Source organism: Aquila chrysaetos, chromosome 3 (genome assembly GCF_900496995.4).
Source record: "Aquila chrysaetos chrysaetos chromosome 3, bAquChr1.4, whole genome shotgun sequence".
Taxonomy (NCBI): Eukaryota; Metazoa; Chordata; class Aves; order Accipitriformes; family Accipitridae; genus Aquila; species Aquila chrysaetos.
In genome coordinates, this window is record NC_044006.1 from 59,263,648 (window position 1) to 59,282,007 (window position 18,360).

Sequence of the window (18,360 nt, forward strand, 5' to 3'; positions counted from 1 at the left end):
AGCTGGCAGCTTGGGTGTCTTTGCAGTGGGTTTCACAGCCATTACAGTGGGTATACACATGCCATTTGGTTAAGAGGCAGAGTCCAAAATCTGCATCAAAGTCCCTGACGATGCACTAAAGAATTCTGCATTACAGGCACTAAAATCTACAACTACTTGAACTTGTACTGCTAAAAGCTGCAAGACAGTTTACGTACTGCTGCCCAACTATTTTGAACCCTAATAGCAACGAAAGGCTTAACATCTAATTTCCAGTGGAGGTTACAAAGGATTCTTTACAAGCTGCTTTCTGATCCAGCTAGGTGTTCTAAAAGTACTCCCACCAATTTAGAACTTTTAAAAGATAGTGAGGACATGATTCTGTAACCCTAGAATTCCGGAGCCTACTGTGATAATGACAACCCCTGTTCACATCCAGCCTTCTCTTTTGGAGAAGAAATGTGAGCCATAAAGAATGCAATGGCAGCCTCTTAGTATATTCACATGGGAGCCTGGATTGCAGCTCTCGTTACAGAGAACATTTAAACATATTTATTTTCATAAAGTAAAACAGCCTCATTGGGGCTTACCCAAATGAAGCAAAAGAGATATAAGCCGTATCACTGTTGACTGTTGTAGCTAACAGTTTGCTGCAAGAAGGAATTACTATCACTTCCTTCCGTATGCAGGAATGACTGACCTGGCTTAATGATCCAGTTCTAGAACAGGTTGCACAGCTATGAATTCCAACTGGGGAGAGATACCTCGTTTCCTCAGAGGGTACATCGTAGACCCCATATTTCTCCTTTACAGGCCATACTGTCTACCTTAAGTGGCTGCCAGCACAGTTAGATGGCATTTTCAGATCTCATTAGTACTACACATTTCAATGGTGCATAGAGAGCAGAGATGAAAAAGCAATGCAGTGTCAGGCTTAGAGCCTGACACTGCTTTTTATCAGCCTAAAGCATATGTGAAGTTTTGAAAAAGTGTTACAGATTTCTCATACTTCAGTGAACTGCAGATGAGTATAGTTAATTTGGGTAGGAGAAGGACATGTTTACATCCCTATTACAGAAGGGATACGAAGGTGATGTTTGGACATATGAGACGGAACTGGGTTCCCTATTTGAAGACTACGGACTGAGAAAGTAGGACAGTTCTTAGCCATTATAACTACCTATTTATGTCTGCATTTGGGTGGGGAAAAAGATTCATAATTGAAAAGGGCTTCTCATGTCTATTAATGGTTGTACCCAAGTAGCTGTGATAGTCCATGAACTTCTACTCCAGGAGTTACGAAAAATCAAACACGGGGGATTTTATATTTTATTTTACATTTTAAATGAAGATATATCTTCAGTGAATACTCAAAATGCTGACTTAAATGATTAACAACACAATTCTGAAGAAAAAAAATAAAATATTTATTTTTGAAGTTATTTAGAGACAGTAGGAACAAATTGAAACACGAGAAGATGTAATTACTTCTGTAAGTAGCAGTAGAACAGAGGTGGAGTTTTCTGTAACTGAGATGTTCATGCATGGAATAAGAATAGCACTGAGAGCAATATTTTATAAAAGTTTTTTAAAACTTTTGGAGTTGATTTTTTTGTTAAGTTTTTACAAAAATATTTTATAAAATATTTTATTTTATTAAAACAATAGATCTAAAAAGGTAGTACAACTACCAACTCTTGGTCAGACTATCACTGATAGAAATTTGTGTGACATTAATAGAGTACTATAAATTATTTTAGTCAAAATACTTACGATAGCACAGGATAATCCCAAATAGTGTTCTACCTTCCCAACCTAATGTTTCCTATAAAAATAATGGCACTAGAAATACACTTCATTGAATTTGTTTAAAGATTTCCACATTTGGATAATGAGTTTATGATCTTTGACAAAAACATACCATTTCAGTCCTTCCTTTTTTTTTGGTATTCCTGCAGTTTTCTCTCCAGGTCTTCAATTATGGACTCTTCCTTGTGTAGTTTGTTACATAAAAGCTTCAACAGTTTTCCTGGTGAACATGCTGTGTCTTCTCCATTTATGTTGTAATACTTCTATTACAAGAAAAGATTCTTCAGTGAGACTTTGCATAAGCCTCATAAACCTTTTGAAAGCTACAGAATATTTTTTGTAATTTGAACACATCATAATGCATATTTTACATTCGAGAGTTCTGTTCTAGTATCCAAAATAAAATTTTCTGTATCTGACATTTCAAATGCTTAAACAAAAAGTGTGTTCTATCTAATACATAATCTATAATACTAGAGAATTCAAATGCACAGCAAAGAAAAAGGAAATTTGGAAAAAATTTGCATATCCTATATATTTTAAATCAAAGAATGTATTTAAAACATAAAAGAAATAAAATAAGGAGAAAATACAGCATAAGTACAGAATGAACAAAATCAACGATTAAAATAGTATCTTTGCATTACTGGCATTTATTTCTGCATCTGCTTGATTGCACAAGCAAAGTGTTTAAATTACATTAAAGGATAAAAAAAGAGCACCTACAATAGATGATTTAGTTCTTATGTAATCAAAAAATAAAAATAAGACTTTCAAAGAAAAACAACATGTGCAGCCTCCCTTTATACAGAACTATGTCTCCAAGGTGGTGCACTGCCAACGGCTGGCCATTAGGAAACACTAAGCTCAAAAGTGTGTTTGAGCTCTTCCTTCAGGAGTACCGAGATACCTATTCTCCAAGGTTAGGTGATTAAGTATCAGTCAACTTCTTTAAAATATTAATATTAGCAGAAATTACTATCTCTTGTGTAAGACATTAACATCTGTAGCACTCGCTGAGGAAGTGAAAGAAGTAGGGTTCAATCATTTCCTCAGCCACAGTGGACTCAACCTCAGTTAGTTCTCCTTTCTCAGAGCACCCTACCTACGAAACTACACACGTGCCTGGGACCAGGCGAATCTCTACCTGGTTGCTGAAGCTGGACCAGAAGAATCCAAGAGTAATGCAAGATCTTCCAAAGACAAAGCAAAGCAAAGGGAACCTGACCCTGCAATCCCCTGGTGAGAAGACTGCTACCATATTCTCCATGGCATTCATATGCATTTTTCACCATGGAGTGATTACATGAGCTGGACTTGGGAAAGAAAACTTTTCACACACAAAATGAAGTTTGCATTATTCTAGATGGTCTGTGCAGCAGTACTTGATCGCATGTAGACACTCACATTTTAGCTAGTCACACTTTGCTTTTTTAATAGTCTGTGGAGATTTAGTTGAAAGTCAGATGAGTCCAGAGGACAACTCAATTCACCCTTAAGTAGGTATCTAACATTGATCAGATGAACTGTGTCCTAAAAAATACCTATTTCTCTGCCTTGACTATCAAGAAAGCAAGGTCAGCACAGCTGCATCATAAACATGTCTACATTATTGATGAAGTGTTCCAGGAGACAAATGCCACTCCCTTAATTTTTGTCAGAAGTGACTACTTCCCAAAAGGAATGTTTCTCTATCTAATTTTAAAAGGAACATAGTTTTTCTTCAAATAGTCTATATAGTCTACAGCGCTCTTTTAAACCAACTCTGCTTAAACTATTAAAGTAATTGCTAGGAACATTCCACAATTCTCACCCCCCCCCCCCCCCCCCACCCCCCTATTTTACACTTGGTTTTGGAGCAGAATTTCTTTCTTCAAGTGATGGTGCTACATATCATTATCCAGGAATGAAGAAGAACAAATGTAAAAAATAAACATCTTTACTCTCTGTGAAGTCTTAATAAATCTTGTAGTTTCTTTCTTTACAGAAGCTACCCTTTCCTTCACTGCTAAAGCCTAGCTTTTGCCTTCCAAACACCCACTTTAAGCTATGCAACATTCTTGAAATGCATATCATGTTCTGTCACTTGCTCAGTCTTTTCAGCATTCTGATTTCCTCTCACATCTTTTTAAAATTCCTCAGCCTCACAGTTCCTCGTATCTTTTCTGTGAACTTTCCTCCTTTGCTTCACATTTCTCTACCCTGTTCTCTGAAACATCCACATGATTAATGCTGGTTTGAACTCATTCACCAGTGCACCTGTTCTCCTGTCCCTTCACATGTCTAGCAGATCATTCATTCTGTAAAAACAACACGTTCTTTTCTCCTTCCAGGATTCTCTATGATTTTCTACATACTGTGTTATACAGTATGTGCTGTTAATATACTACACACACTTCCCACTATACATCTCCACTTGACTGGGCTATGTACAAACAACAGTAGAATAATTATAGCTAAATTTTTTTACCCACTACCTTTCCCAACTATCCATATAAGTGGTTTATTTTTTTTATTTCTTCCTTCCTTTCTTTCTTTTCTCTCTTTTCTTTCTTTCTTTCTTTTAAATACTGACTTTTTTTTGTCAATAAGTACAAACTTGCATGCTCCATTTGCATGTGGGGGAAGAAAGATGAAATTTAAGTTCTATACTTTCTAATTTGGATTATTTTTACTGTTCCAATTACATCCTGAAATCTGTTAATAAGTGAGTGGGACAGTCCCTAGAGGGCAGTACAAAGCCACCTGGAGTGCCCACAACTGGTCACCATTCTCTATTAGGTAGCCTTAGAGTTCAACTACCAAATTTATCAAGATATTTTCATTTTTTACTGAACCAAAGAGCATTTTATGTGATTACTGTGTTTCTGCCTCCTAACAGACCCAATCACAGACTGTCAATTAAAGCAAGGTCCCTTCATTTGCTGTGAATTAAAGCATGCTCATCCCTTCATTTGATTTGACTACCCTCAATAAGATGGAAAAGTGTGCACTGACTGCATATTTGGGTCTAATCCTACACTGCTTGACTACTTTGTGGTCAATTGTTTTTCACTAGTCAGGAAATTAAAACCTGTAATTTTTGCTTTCTTCCACTGGTATCTACTAACATACCTCATTCATATTGTAGCAACTATGTTACTTACCTAAACCTGTACTTGAGTATGCTAAACTGCATAAGGGGGGGAAAAAACAATACTTGTAAAAACAACTATATTTTTGTGTTAATTATTTTGTTTCTATTCCATATAGTTTAAATGCTTAGTCTTCACAAAAAATCCAAATACACCCTTCTCCAGATTTTGAAGTGCAAAGCTATTCTCTGTAATTAGTTTATGACATATTAATACTCAGACCAGCAGTCTGCTACCACATTAAGAATTGAAGCCCACCTCAGTATTTGCTCTGAGAACAGCCAGTGCATCACCTGACTGTTGTTGGTAGCTTTGTTGAATTTGAACCTCTTTCTGCAATTCAGTGTGTAACAAATTACTGAGAACTTTGATGTGCAACAAAAGGACACAAGCAATTACAAAACCAAACCAAACAACTTTTATATACTCTTCTTTTTCATTTAAGAAAATTAAAAAGCTCTTGAACTTAAAAAAAAATACTAAGCTCATGTTCCTTTTCTATAACTTTTTTTTGCTGTATTGATTTTTTAAATATTTGGGTTTTTTATGTTCATATCAGAAGCCTGAAACTGAGGCTTTATGCATATTTCTCCCTTGCAGGGAGTGCTCACTAGCTGCAATATGATTGCTTGGGAGTGTTAATGTTGGCATGGGCTGTGACTTACTACCTAAAGATCATTGACTACTATTTTCAAACAAACACATGGGACAAGAACAGTCAATAATTTATACACACAGGAAGTGTGCTACGTTTCTTGCCTATTAAAATATTGTTATAAAGTATTTTATTAGAAATAACCACACTACAATTTAAGAAGTTTTCCCAGATATGGTTGTTAATATGCCAAGTACAATGTAATCCATGTTCTCTTAATTGCAAATTTGCAAAGACACCTTAGACAGTCACTTTTAAATCTATATTAGCACTTTTCTTTATTTCCTTATTTTCAATACTTCTGTGGATTACTTTTCATTAAGTAAAATATTGTATCAGTCTGCACAAAGAAGTTATATGAATGAGAACTGGCATCTAGTGAAGATTAATATGTAAGTCAACAAGGATTTTTCTCTTTACCCATTTATGTAAAAACTCAATGTCTGTCAGTTGATCATTTACGTATTTACAAAGATTTGAAGCCTGATCTTCAATTTTTTCTTCATATTGTGCTTGAATAATGCTTTTGTAGATGAACAAATCTTGCTGGAGGGAGTGAACAAGCTCAGAATCAAAATCTTAGTATTATTTATTTCTATATACAAAGTAAGCTACTTAAAAGAAAAGTGCGACTGTTCCATTACTCTGTTCCAAGATGCTGATGGCTAGATTCATTCACCTAAATACAAGCATCTAATGCATTTCTATGCCCTACAGTATCGTCTTTGGTCTATAACAGTCACTTGGGCAGGGGTCTCAACACCTGTCAAGAGTTCACAGCTTCACATCCATGCTTTGGACTTCTTAGGCTGTCAGCAGGAGTTTCCATCTGCAGAGCAAATCACCTAAATTTAGGTGTCTGCATAAGAAGTAGGTGAGGAAGTTTCTGCTACAGGCAACAAAGTCAATGGAACTTGACTCAGTTGCTCGTGCACACATGGTTTAGTGTCAGAAGAAATGCGGTATGAAAGACATCTTACGCAGGGCTGGCAGACATGACACAGGGCTAAAGGAAACTGTCCCTTTCTGAAACCAGAGACAGAGGCCAAGCAGCATATCTTTAGACATCTCCACTGACTACAAAGACAGATTTGCACCGACTATATGCGAAGCTTAGATGCCCTGCTCAGACAAAGATACCCCCGTGAGACACCTAAATGTAGGTTTCTTAATCTGTGAGCTGATTCTCAGCCCAAATAACAAATCTGACTGTTAAATAAAGTCTTGGGGAGCCTTCTATAATGAAAATATGAAATATTGCACCATTATGTTCTCTAATGAAATTAAAAAGTAATTATATGAAGAAAACTGTAATTACTTCTGCAGAACAAAACATAAATTATAAAAATGTGCCAAAATGAATATATATTGCCATGTCAGAAGTATCAATGACATCTTTGTAATGCTTGTTGTAAGCACCGGTCCATTGTATCAGTCCTGTGGATGATAAAATTTTAAAACTGACATTAAGGAAACTGTAACTCATGAAATGGAAGATCTGAATGTACAATATTAAGCATCTATTTCAGTAGTCCCAGGCAAGGAAAGCATGAGAATGGACCCTCAATATAAATACACTTTGTATCCAGATGTACAAAGTGTTCTCTGTTAAAGTAAAAACTCCCCCTCTCCAAACCTTCAGTACTGCGTACTGTAAAGAGATTTGGATTCAATATTTGACAGGCAGAGAATATTTATGCAAGAAAAATATCTAGCTTTCTCAAAAAAACCCCCTAATTTAGGAAGACACAAGTATCTGCCAGATGGTAACTAGTCAGATTCTGCAAAGGAGACCCACACATATGTATCAATACAAATATCAAAATGTAAGCTCAGAAAGTGGTCAAAACTTGTTTATAAATCCTAATTCAACACTCTGCAAAGTATTTTTATGGTAAACCCTAATTCAACACTCTGCAAAGTATTTTTATGGTAAAAAGAATAAAAATAACTGCATTTTAGCAAGAAGTGACAGACGAAGTGTTAAAGGAAAAACATTCTGCTTGCCAGTGGCTCAGACAAGCAAAATACTCTGAAGTCTTTCAGGGATGTGAGGTAGAATGAGATATTGCTTCTAAAAATAGTACCAAAAGGATTTAATTTTAGTTCTTATCTCTATATATACCACCAAAGAACTAAAAAGAAAAGGTTTTTTTCCTAGGAAATTAACTTTTTTGTGCACGTAATTATTTTATATCCTGAAGCACCTTCCTTCCTAATTTCTTACACAGTAAAGGGACAGAAAGAAACACCTCATTCTGATGGAACAGACCTCCCTCTGCAGGTCTCTAGAGGCACCAGTCTTCCACCACAAGTTGCTAAGGCATTTACGTTAAGCAGACTGCACTGTGCCCCCTTATGTACTGCACCCTCCCTCCCAAGTCTATGCATTAAATTTCAGTGAGACACTGCTGAAGATACACATATAATTGTGCAAATAATCAATAACACATTTGGATCTTCTTTCTAATTTGCTTTTGTATGTGATTTTATTTAATCTCCTTGATCAGATGTGTGAGGTCTCCTTAGCCATACTCATAACTGGTATCAGGCAAGTATCAATGGAACTGACAGGCCCACATTTAATTCCAGACTCTTAGCCACTATTAGATAAGTTTAAACCTTCAGAATTTTCACTTATGTTTAACTTTTTTTGTACATTAAACAATGTTAATCCCTACATAATTTCCTCTGATTCAGATAGCCAAGCAATCCAGTCCCTAATTCATCTATCAATACTTGTATATTATTCTATTTTGAAAACAGAAATTTATATAATTTAGCTGAAATAGGTATATGAAGACAGAAGAAAAGCCAAAACAGATTCCTTAAGAATTACACAAAACAGAGATGACAGTGACAAAAGTACACGTTCTAGAGCATGAAGACAACTCTGTCTGTATGTACAGAAAGTATCTGTTATGATACTTTCCAAATTTACCTTGATTAAAGCTTGCGTAGCAATAGCTAGCTCCTTTAATTCTGGTATTTCTTTGATATCTGTTTGTGTAGCATGATCTGTGCTGTAATATCCTATTTTTAGGTCATCTGAAATGCAAGGCCTCCAAAACCAGACAGAATTGAAAAAAACCCTTGCAATATTACAGTACTTGCATTAATCAAGTTAATGAATCTTCTGCTAATAATGGAAATTCAGAGGCAAAGTGCCTATATTTTTTTATCATTTCACTTGTCTGACTTTTTTAAGATAGAGGGGAACTTAAAAAAGTGTAATAAACACATTAACAATTTGTATTTGTTTGTTTCATGAAGACAATTTTTTTTATTCAAATAACAAATAACAAAAAGTTAAACAACACTAAACATTATGCTAAAGAACATAAAAGAAAATGCTAAAGAAAATAATGTGTTCTGTCAGTAAATAGATTATTTTCAGTGTTCTGTAGAGAAATATATCAGTCCAGAAATCCTGGACTGTAGATTCGGTTAGGAGCTGGATTTTCTGTCTCACTGATAAATTTGATTATTTTCACACTCTTAACATAGTCTAAAAGACACTTAACATTGTTACATTTTTAATAAAAAGTTAGAACATTGGATTGTTAAAAACATAATACTTTGACTTTGTCAAAATTCCTTTCTGTTAGAAATGGATGGTGTCAGAAAATTCTTGCCCAGGTCTACCTAATTAACAAGTCATCCCAACTGGGCAAATAGGTTTAAGATTTTAATAGCATTCAGTCGGAGGTGTTCCAAAGACCTCTTTACTTTGTGAACATTCAGATATAGTCTTAGTATTTGCAGCCCAGAAAGCCAGCTGTACCCTGGGCTGCATCAAAGAAGCATGGCCAGCAGGTCGAGGGAGGTGATCCTCTATTCTGCTCTGGTGAGACCCCACCTGAGCACTGTGTCCAGCTCTGGAACCCTCAGCACAGGGGAGACATGGACCTGTTGGGGTGCATCCAGAGGAGGGCCACAAAAATGATCAGAGGGACGGAACATTCTCTCCTGTGAGGAAAGCCCGAGAGAGTTGGGGCTGTTCAGCCTGGAGAAGAAAAGGCTCCAGGGAGACCTTATAGGAGCCTTCCAGTACCTAAAGGGGGCTTATAATAAAGATGGGGACAAACCTTTTAGCAGAGCCTGTTGCAACAGGACAAGGGGTAATGGTTTTAAACTAAAAGAGGGTAGATTTAGACTAGATGTAAGGAAGAAATTTTTCACGATGAGGGTGGTGAAACACTGGCACAGGTTGCCCAGAGAGGTGGTAGATGCCCCATCCCTGGAAACATTCACGGTCAGGTTGGACGGGGCTCTGAGCAACCTGATGTAGTTGAAGATGTCCCTGCTCATTGCAGGGGGGGTTGGACTAGATGACCTTTAAAGGTCCCTTCCAACCCCAGCCGTTCTATGATTCTATGTGAAACTCCCCACTGAAGCAGTTGCGATCCCAGCTGTAAGGCTGCCCTGTAAGATGCGCAGCGCAGCCAAAAAGTCTGAATTACCATGGGCTCTGTTAACTTTAATTTAGTGCACAAATAGATTACTTTCAATCAAACGTAGAGGCAGATTCTTCCAAAACAGAAGAGGGAAGTGTACACCAGATACGGTCTTATCCCTGCCGGTCCCCAGAACAGCAGCAACATACAGGGAACGTTGTTAAATAGGTAAGACAGAAGTATTTAGGCGAAAGCTCGGCCTGTACTCACTCCAGGAGGGTTACCGACAGCAAAATTCAGGATGCGTGCGGTTTCATGGTCCAAAGCACCGTGGAGCTGAGTCCCGTTAACACCGTCCGGGAACGGCGCTCGGCCCCCGCCGTTGTTAAACCAGGCGGGATCTCCACGGAACGCGGCGGTACCCACAGCGCTCGGACTGCGACCCGCCGCCGCCGAGGGCCGCGCCCGGCGCAGCCGGACGCCGGGTCAGGCCCCGGGCCCCGCCACCGCCACCGCCCCTCACCGGCGCTCGGGCTCCGCCTCCTGCGGGCAGCACACGGCGGCGCCAGCAGCTCCGGCGTCTGCGGGCCCGGGCGGAGGGCCCGGGCGGAGGGCCCGGGGGCCTGCCCGCCGGGGGACGCCGTCGGCGGAGCCGTGGCAACCGGGCCCCACCCGCCAGCCCCGCACGCGGCGCCGCTCGGAGCGGCGGCGGCCGCGACGCTTCCGCCCGCGGGCGGCAGGAAGTGACGCACGCGGCTGGGCCCGGTGCCGGCGGCGGAGTCGGGGTCCGCTCCGCCGGCGGCGGCTCCGCTGCTTCCCCGGCCGCGCCTTCCCCCCGCCCCGGCCTCCGCCGCAGAGGCACGGCCTCCTCCCACCGGCCCCCCCCAGCCCGCCGGACGCCCCGCCGGCCCCGCCGCCAGCCCCCGCCCCGCCGCGGCCCCCACCGACGCTGCTGCCGCCAGCAGTCGCCGAGCAGGCCGCCCGCCCGCCGCGGGAGCAAAGCCCGGTGTCTGGTTCACCCTGGGAAACCTCCCCGAGGGGAGCAGAGCCGTCCGACCCCAGCGTCCCATCTCCCGAGAGGCAGAACGCTTTTCGTCCCTTTCTCCTAGTTGCTGCCGGTCCGCTCTTACTCCGCGAATCGTCTCGCTTTCCTTCGCGGTGTTTTTCTCATCCGACACGCGTTAATCCGCTTCGGTAACCAATTCCCCACCCTCAGCCAACCTCCTCGCTGTTACAAGCATCTGGCGAACGCAAGACTTCCTATTTAAGCTAAAAGTGCTGTTAAGTTGAGAATCCGAATGGCTAGACCCCCACTGGAGAGTAATTGTCTGAGGAGACTTCATGCACTCCAGGTAAATTATTGTCAGGTCAAGAAGCCTTTTCCCCACATCGTGGCATGTTTCAGAGAATATCGCATGTTGTGTGGGACCCAAGCGCAACGATCCCCACCTCATACTGAACTTCACCCACTTCCCCCTCCTCCAGTCTGTTTGAAAACAGGTGAGACGTTCAGATGGGCATTTTAAGCTACGTAAGAATGAGAAGGAAAGGTGGAGGAAATACAGAATAGCGGCTTAGGTGCTGGAGGTGGAAGAAGAAAAAATCTCTGGCAGTTTATGGCTGGAGGCTAGAAGAAGGTCATGTCAAACATGAGTATAAGCCATTATGAGTGGTCTGTTTGCTTTCATTGTAATAACAAACTTATGCTTTGACATTCTAGTTTTCTCATGGTTAGGAGACAGTAGTGTGATGACCAAAAGCTATGCATAATTTTCTCATAACTCTCCCTCGATAGAAGTCCATCAGAGAGTGTGGGCTAGCTGGAAAAACTATAAAGTTATTAATCTCTGTTTGAATGCACTATTTGATCTGTAGTGCTCTTTGACCTCAATAGTTACTAGCATTTAGACTAAAAACCACTTCAACTTTGCTTGAACTCAAGTTACACCTAGAGAGGTGGCAAACATTTAAATTCAAACATCACATCAACACGGCACAACTCCATGCAAAACAATGACTTATCTAATAGAAACTGTAAGGATTTTTAAATAGGATGACTGCTTCTAATGGAGTTGAATTCTCCTAGGATTAACACCTATGTCTCTGTTCAATGTGATACATAATTTTTCTAGACCAGGTTACAGACTCAGTTTCCTTTATCCGAAAGAGTAGATCACCATTTTCAGTATTTGGAGTGATTAGCATGGATAAAACCATTCCAACTTCTGTGAATCCACAGAAGTGTCAAGGATTCATATGGCATGTAGAAAAAATGTGCCTTTATTTTCAAGAATGAAAATAACTATATTAATTGCACCTTTTCAGCAAGCTCAGGGCTCTATCTCATTTCATCCACAGAAGAAATAAAGAAAGTGATACAAACTGCCAAGGTAAAATTAAGTGCTAGATTTGTTCTCTTCCTTGAGTTCAAACTGAAAAAGGGATAAAACAGCGATCTCTTTATATTAGTGAAACGTAAGATTAACATAAAAAGGGAGATTTCATTAAGTCACATGTGCTGAGTAATAGTTTAAACTGATACTTGTAACTCAGGTGGTATTCTCAGATGTTTTCTTTCAGTTAGAAAAATGATAAGGGTAACTGAGTGAAAGGCAGCAGTTTTTACTTGGCTTAAAAAGACCATTTGTAAAACCTGTCTTACTTTTAGGTCACCTTCCAACAATAATAACATAGAGAAGAGTGCATTTTGGTTTGGGAAAAACTCTAATTTGCCATTGGAAATAGAAAAAGTTTATTAACATAGGCTGTAGCGTGACATGGCAAAAACTGCCAAAAAATTACATTAACATTTTTACAACACGTAGGAATCAGATTACAGGTTAAGAGCACTTGTTTTCTTAATGCTGTAGATTGCTTCCATACATATGAAAGGAGCAAGTTGTATTCATTAGAGGATCTGATCAGAAGATTCACATTTAAATCACTGATCAGAGGATTCATGTTTATTTATTAATACTGAAAAACACTGAAAAAATCAACACTTTGTTTATGATATATTTCATCTTGTGTAGGTTGTTTTCTTATTTTTGATTATAGTCTGGTCTTAACTATTATAACTACTATCTTTATGTTAAGTAGCTGGACGCTTCACACCCTAATTAGCTACTGCAGTCATAATAATCTTGTTTATTTAGAAATGTCTTTTCTCTCTAGCCTGGGCAAGGCCAGCTATTGGTTCTTTTGAGATAATAATCAAACGTTATTTGTTTATAGTCTTCATTCACCAAATTCCCTAAAATGGACTTTATGGTATTTTAACCCAGTTAGGAGCTGCTGAAAATGGATTTGGATTGTTACTGGTGCCAAATCTTAAAGAATAGCATTTATGGCATAATAAAATACTGGCTTTAACTTTGCAAAATGAGTTTAGTTGTAATCTTTGAAAACGGGATCCTACTAGCCTCTGATTTGTGTCCCATCTCTCCAGGAGCATTGCTGTTTTGCTGGCCGGGGCTTCTGCTTTCTGTGCAGGGAACACTGTGGCATCACAAGCGAGAGACTGAGCTTCTGCATGAGCTCCGCTCTTTTTCACCATGGCTTCCTGCACAGCTTAGATGAACTTGACCTCTAAGGAACTGATATTTACAGTTGCACATAACATCTTTTTAAAACAAGATACCCTTTTAGTGCTTAACTAAACCACAGTATTTAGGGTCCATTATGTTAGAATGGAACAACAAAGCTGCTGTGGCTGTTCGTGATGTGCCTGTTTGTCTCTTTGGCCTGGAAACGTTCAGTTTCAGTGACAGGATGGAACTGGCAATGCACAATAAAGCTCCACTCCCAGCTACCTCAGGTTTTTGCTTCAGATTCTAACTGTGATCATTTTACACATTGAGTCTTGTTTGACTGAAGTCATCAAGAGTTAATGTCAGCTCATTAATTTCTGACCGAGTCTCCAAGGTAACCAGCTTCATGTCCTAACAGTTCTTGATATTTTTTCTTACAACCCAAAATCTTAGTCCTGTATTTCAGAGAAATAAATAATTTTCTAACTTAGAGTAGGTCACAATACAAGTATGACAATTAAAACCATACACATTTCCTATTTTTCCTCATTATCTGAGCCATGTTTGTTGACCTAAGAGAATACAATATATCTGTTTTATTCTCACTGGCTTTGTTGGAAAAAGTGAACAGATCTTCAGGCATATAGATCTTTCTGCAAGTCTGAAACAGCAGCAGCAAACTTTACAAGAGAGAGTTGCTCTTTGTTTAAACTAATCACACTAATTCCTTGGACAATTTGGAAGAAAAAAGTGTAGCAGCATTTTCAGAAGAGAGCTGTATTTGCATGGGGAGAGAATGACAGATCATAAACCCCCAGGAAACAGAGATAAATGGAGCAAAGAAGTGGGACAAGATTTGATTGCACATTAAGATCAAAGTTTTTACCAAGCTATTGCCCTACTGTTATCATTAAACCATAATGGACCTCACATTCATAGGCCACCCTGATTTCACCATGCTGCTGCTTGTATTTTGTTACCAGGACCCTTTCATAAAATTATTTGCAATTATGTCATATCTGAAAGCCAAGGCTGTGAGTGAAGACTAAATATATTCATTGCCAGTTTGTATCCATTTCTTTTTGGCCAACACTGTCCTTTAACTTCACGAGCTCTTCTCACTCTCTAGTATTTCATCTGTGATGTATTTATAGAGATCCCTTCTCAACCTTCATTAGGTAATGCAAGCCAAGAACAGTTAGTCTCTTCTTGTTAGACAGTCACCTGTGCCCTGATCATTGTAATTCCTCTTTGCTCACATTCCAGCCAAAATTCATCATCCTTAAGCAATGTTGACCAGAAATACAAATGCAGACAGTATGCCAGATGAAGTCTCACAAGCCCTTTCTACAAGAAATACTTATTGATTTTGGATACGTTCTCACCTGCTGTGTTCGAGGATCCTATTTGTCCTTTTGAAAGCTACATCACATCAGAAACTACAGTGATTCAGCAGTTGAACAGCATGTGTGGGTCTGTCTTCTGTCCTGATGGTTTCCCACAGATGAGATTCTGCTAATAACAGAAATACTGACCTGCCAGCAGGTGGATGATGTTTAATTTTGTGCTGTTGACTTTCATCTAGTCACATAAGCAATTCCATCTATAGTCTTCAAAAGTTTCCCATACGATGTTTCAAAAATCTTCTTTATTGCAAAAATGCTGCTCAGCTCTGAGTCATTAGTGAAAGTCAGTAGCACACTAAATGCCAGTGTAATTAATGAAAATACTAAAGTCAGTTCCGAGACAGATCTTTGAAGAACTCTACTAGCAAGTTTCTTTCAGTGTAACAATTCCTTTAAATTGTCTTCAGTTGTCTCTCCCCAGCCAGGCCCATCACCACCTTTTATTTCTTGTTCGAATCCCCATCTTCATTGGTTTGGTAATGCCTTGTACTATGCAGTATCAGAAACTTTATTTAGATACAGCAAGGTTAGATATACTAAATTCCCTATAGTAACTTTATATCAAATTCAGATAGACGTGCACAAAAACCTCTGTTCAGTTGAAGGGCCCAGGTCTGATATAGTAACCTCATTATATTTGGGATTCTTAGTCTGAGTTACTAACTGATTAATGCTTAATTTTTGTAAAATTGTGCTTGCATATAAATCACAGCTTGAAGATGTTTATATTTTCATGTACAGATAATGTAACTCTTACTAGTGCTTCTTTGTAACAATTTTAATGTTTCGGTTACACTTGAATAAGTTCTGAAACTCTCCAATTGCTAAAATATTATTTTAAAATCTCTATAGATACTCACTCAAAGCATCAGGAGCACTACTTTGCATTTTGAGGCTAACTAAACTGAGTTAAGATTCCGTTCTGATTGGAGTTACTGGTATAAATCCACTAACTGGAGCATAGCTGTTCCTGACTTCTTCCAGTGAAAATTACTTCAGATTTGGGCTCATTGTTATAAATGCTCTTTTAAATTATCTCTTGCTGTATTAGAACTTTGAAAATGTCAAACCAGAAAAATAGTTCCATATTGTACATTTAGATATGGTAAACTAGGTTAGGAAAGGTTTAACTATTTACACAGAGTAGGACATCTGTCAGGATGAATTGATGTCATCCCTCCTCTCTAATGGGTCTACCTGTGTTATTTTTTTCTCGTTAGACAGTGGAGTTAAATAGCTGTGATCTGACCTTGCCATAACAGTTAGCTCTGCGCTACACGGGTGGAAACAGAGCAGGTTTTTAATTGCGATGAGGTAAGTTCTCTCCCTACACTTCATCAGGACTAGGACATGACTTGCTGAGCTGGTTATGTAGCCCATAACCACAGCCCTTTCCCACAGGAAGGACTCGGCAGTGGAACAACAAAGCTGGTTAATGTAATTACATGCTATTCCATGACTCTCAAAGCATGAATGATGAAATGTGGTTTTCTGCGACACTCACCTTTTTCCTCCTTTTGCTGCTTACTGATGGCAGAAAGGTGGGGAAAGGTGTGCGTTGCAAGGTTGTGGAGGATAGAGGGGATGACACTTCCCATTGAATCCGTCTGTTTCCAAAGCCTTTCTGTTGCGAGGCCACACATGGAAGTACTGGCTACTTGCTACCTCACCGGAGTATTCTTTCACTTCAAGAGCAGGCACCTTGCTCTTGGTGCAGTATTGCACCTTCTTTTCTACCACAGTTATTTAATGCTTAACAGTTGTTATCAAGATTAATCTATTAATAATATTTCCTGTAACTGTGAGTGGCGATTTCCTGCTTCTGGTATTTCTGTATTGCCCACTTCCCCTACCTCCTTCACAGTCTGTCCTTGTCAGAACTCTGTTCTGCTCTTGGTATTAGTCAAAATACCTACTTTCCTCAACCCTAAATTTGCCATTAACCAACATGAAAGGGAGAGAAGGTGACTATTTAATTTCCTATAACTGATAAAAAAATATAGACATTGCAAACACTTCTATATCTTGTAAGGTTTATTAAAATAGAGGAGATAACCCTTTCTAAATGTCATACACATTATAAAGCTTGTTTACATCACATTATTACCACTAGGGTTTTTTTCAGAGGAAACAGCATTGTAGATCCCTTTTTTTCTGGTAGCATCTTAAGGCTTTATGCACAATGACCACCACAAATGCTGTCTACACTTCTGAGCAGAAATGAGAGACCTGACCTGCGTCATCGCTCACATTTAGAGACTCACTTATCAAGTGGAATACCACCCGAGACCTTGAGATATGAGCAAATGTCTATATTTATCACCAATAGCCCTTTTTCCACAAACTCTTGCCACATGATGTCATAGCGTGGGTTATATCTCTAATGACTAGTGCACCCATACAGTGAATAAGATTTTAATTTTAACGTGACAGTGTAGCAGAAGCTGAACAACAAACTGTGAGGCAAAGCTCTCCGAGACACAGCACTTGTTTTATGCAGCGTATTCACACCTCAGAAGTAAGTGAGGATACACCTTCTCTCCTTTTTATGTTAGTGGTACATTTAGGGTTGAACAAGTAGGTAGTCTAGTTAATACCAACACTTAAGCCAGCACAAAGCAGCTGGCATCAGGAGAAGAAAAAAGAGACTGGGAGTGGGAAAGAGCAGAATTTTTTCTTTTGGCAGTGCTGTTGGTTCGTGACATCTTCACAAGTTCACTAACTATACCCTGAATAAGTTAGCTGTAGCTTGGTAATTTTATGAAAGGAATAATACGCTATGATATGATCACCTGCAGGCAACAGAGGATAAAACTGATGATTCAGGAAGTTCCTTCTAGTTCCATCTTATCTGTATTTCTTCCCTGTATTGGAAGATCCTTGATACAGATTTCTATTTTCTATTAATTTAAAAATTTTGTCCTTGATATACCACTTCAAATTATTAATAAAAATTAAACATTCATTTTCCAATTACATACAAAGAGCTATTAATTCATTAAATACTTCAGCCAGAAATATCTTCGGCTGAACGGCTGTAATGTTGGCACAAAAAAAAGATGCAGTGGAAACGCTTATTCAGTGTCATTCAATACATCATTTAAGCTAACTTCTTCCTTCTTCACTAACAAATGTTCCTGGTGATGTAATTAATTTGTTCCTTCTATGTCAATCATGTATCTACTACACATTAAAGCTAAAAGTAGTTCCACTCTCAGGCATCTAGTTTTACGTCAGTGAATACCGCTGTTGTTCCACAGCTGTTTTTGTGATCGTGGTTTGCCTTCTAAACAATCTAAACAATTCCTGGAATGTGCAGCATAACCAGTGGTAACAGTCACCTCAGGAGAAACTTTAACCACAGGAGATGTTTATGCTTTATTACTACAGAGATTGTTTCAAGATCTATTCTGTATTAGCAAAGGACGGTACATTACCCTATAATGAGTG

At 39.0% G+C, this 18,360-nt stretch overlaps 1 protein-coding gene across 6 annotated transcripts in view; it reads right to left on the reverse strand.

The window, feature by feature from the left end:
- LOC115338835 (spidroin-2-like) overlaps positions 1-11,044 on the reverse strand; it is a 40,399-nt gene extending 29,355 nt beyond the window's left edge. For 2 of the 6 annotated variants that reach the window (XR_003922543.1, XR_003922544.2), the window contains exon 1: positions 1,901-9,407. Coding sequence is in view for 1 of the 6 variants with exons in the window: in XM_030007749.2 (XP_029863609.1) it covers positions 10,498-10,851; positions 10,900-11,044 (499 nt within the window). In the remaining 5 variants the exon portion in view is untranslated. The other 4 variants (XR_005932027.1, XR_003922545.1, XM_030007749.2 and 1 more) reach the window with 4 other exon arrangements.
- Between the last annotated feature and the right edge of the window lie 7,316 nt (positions 11,045-18,360).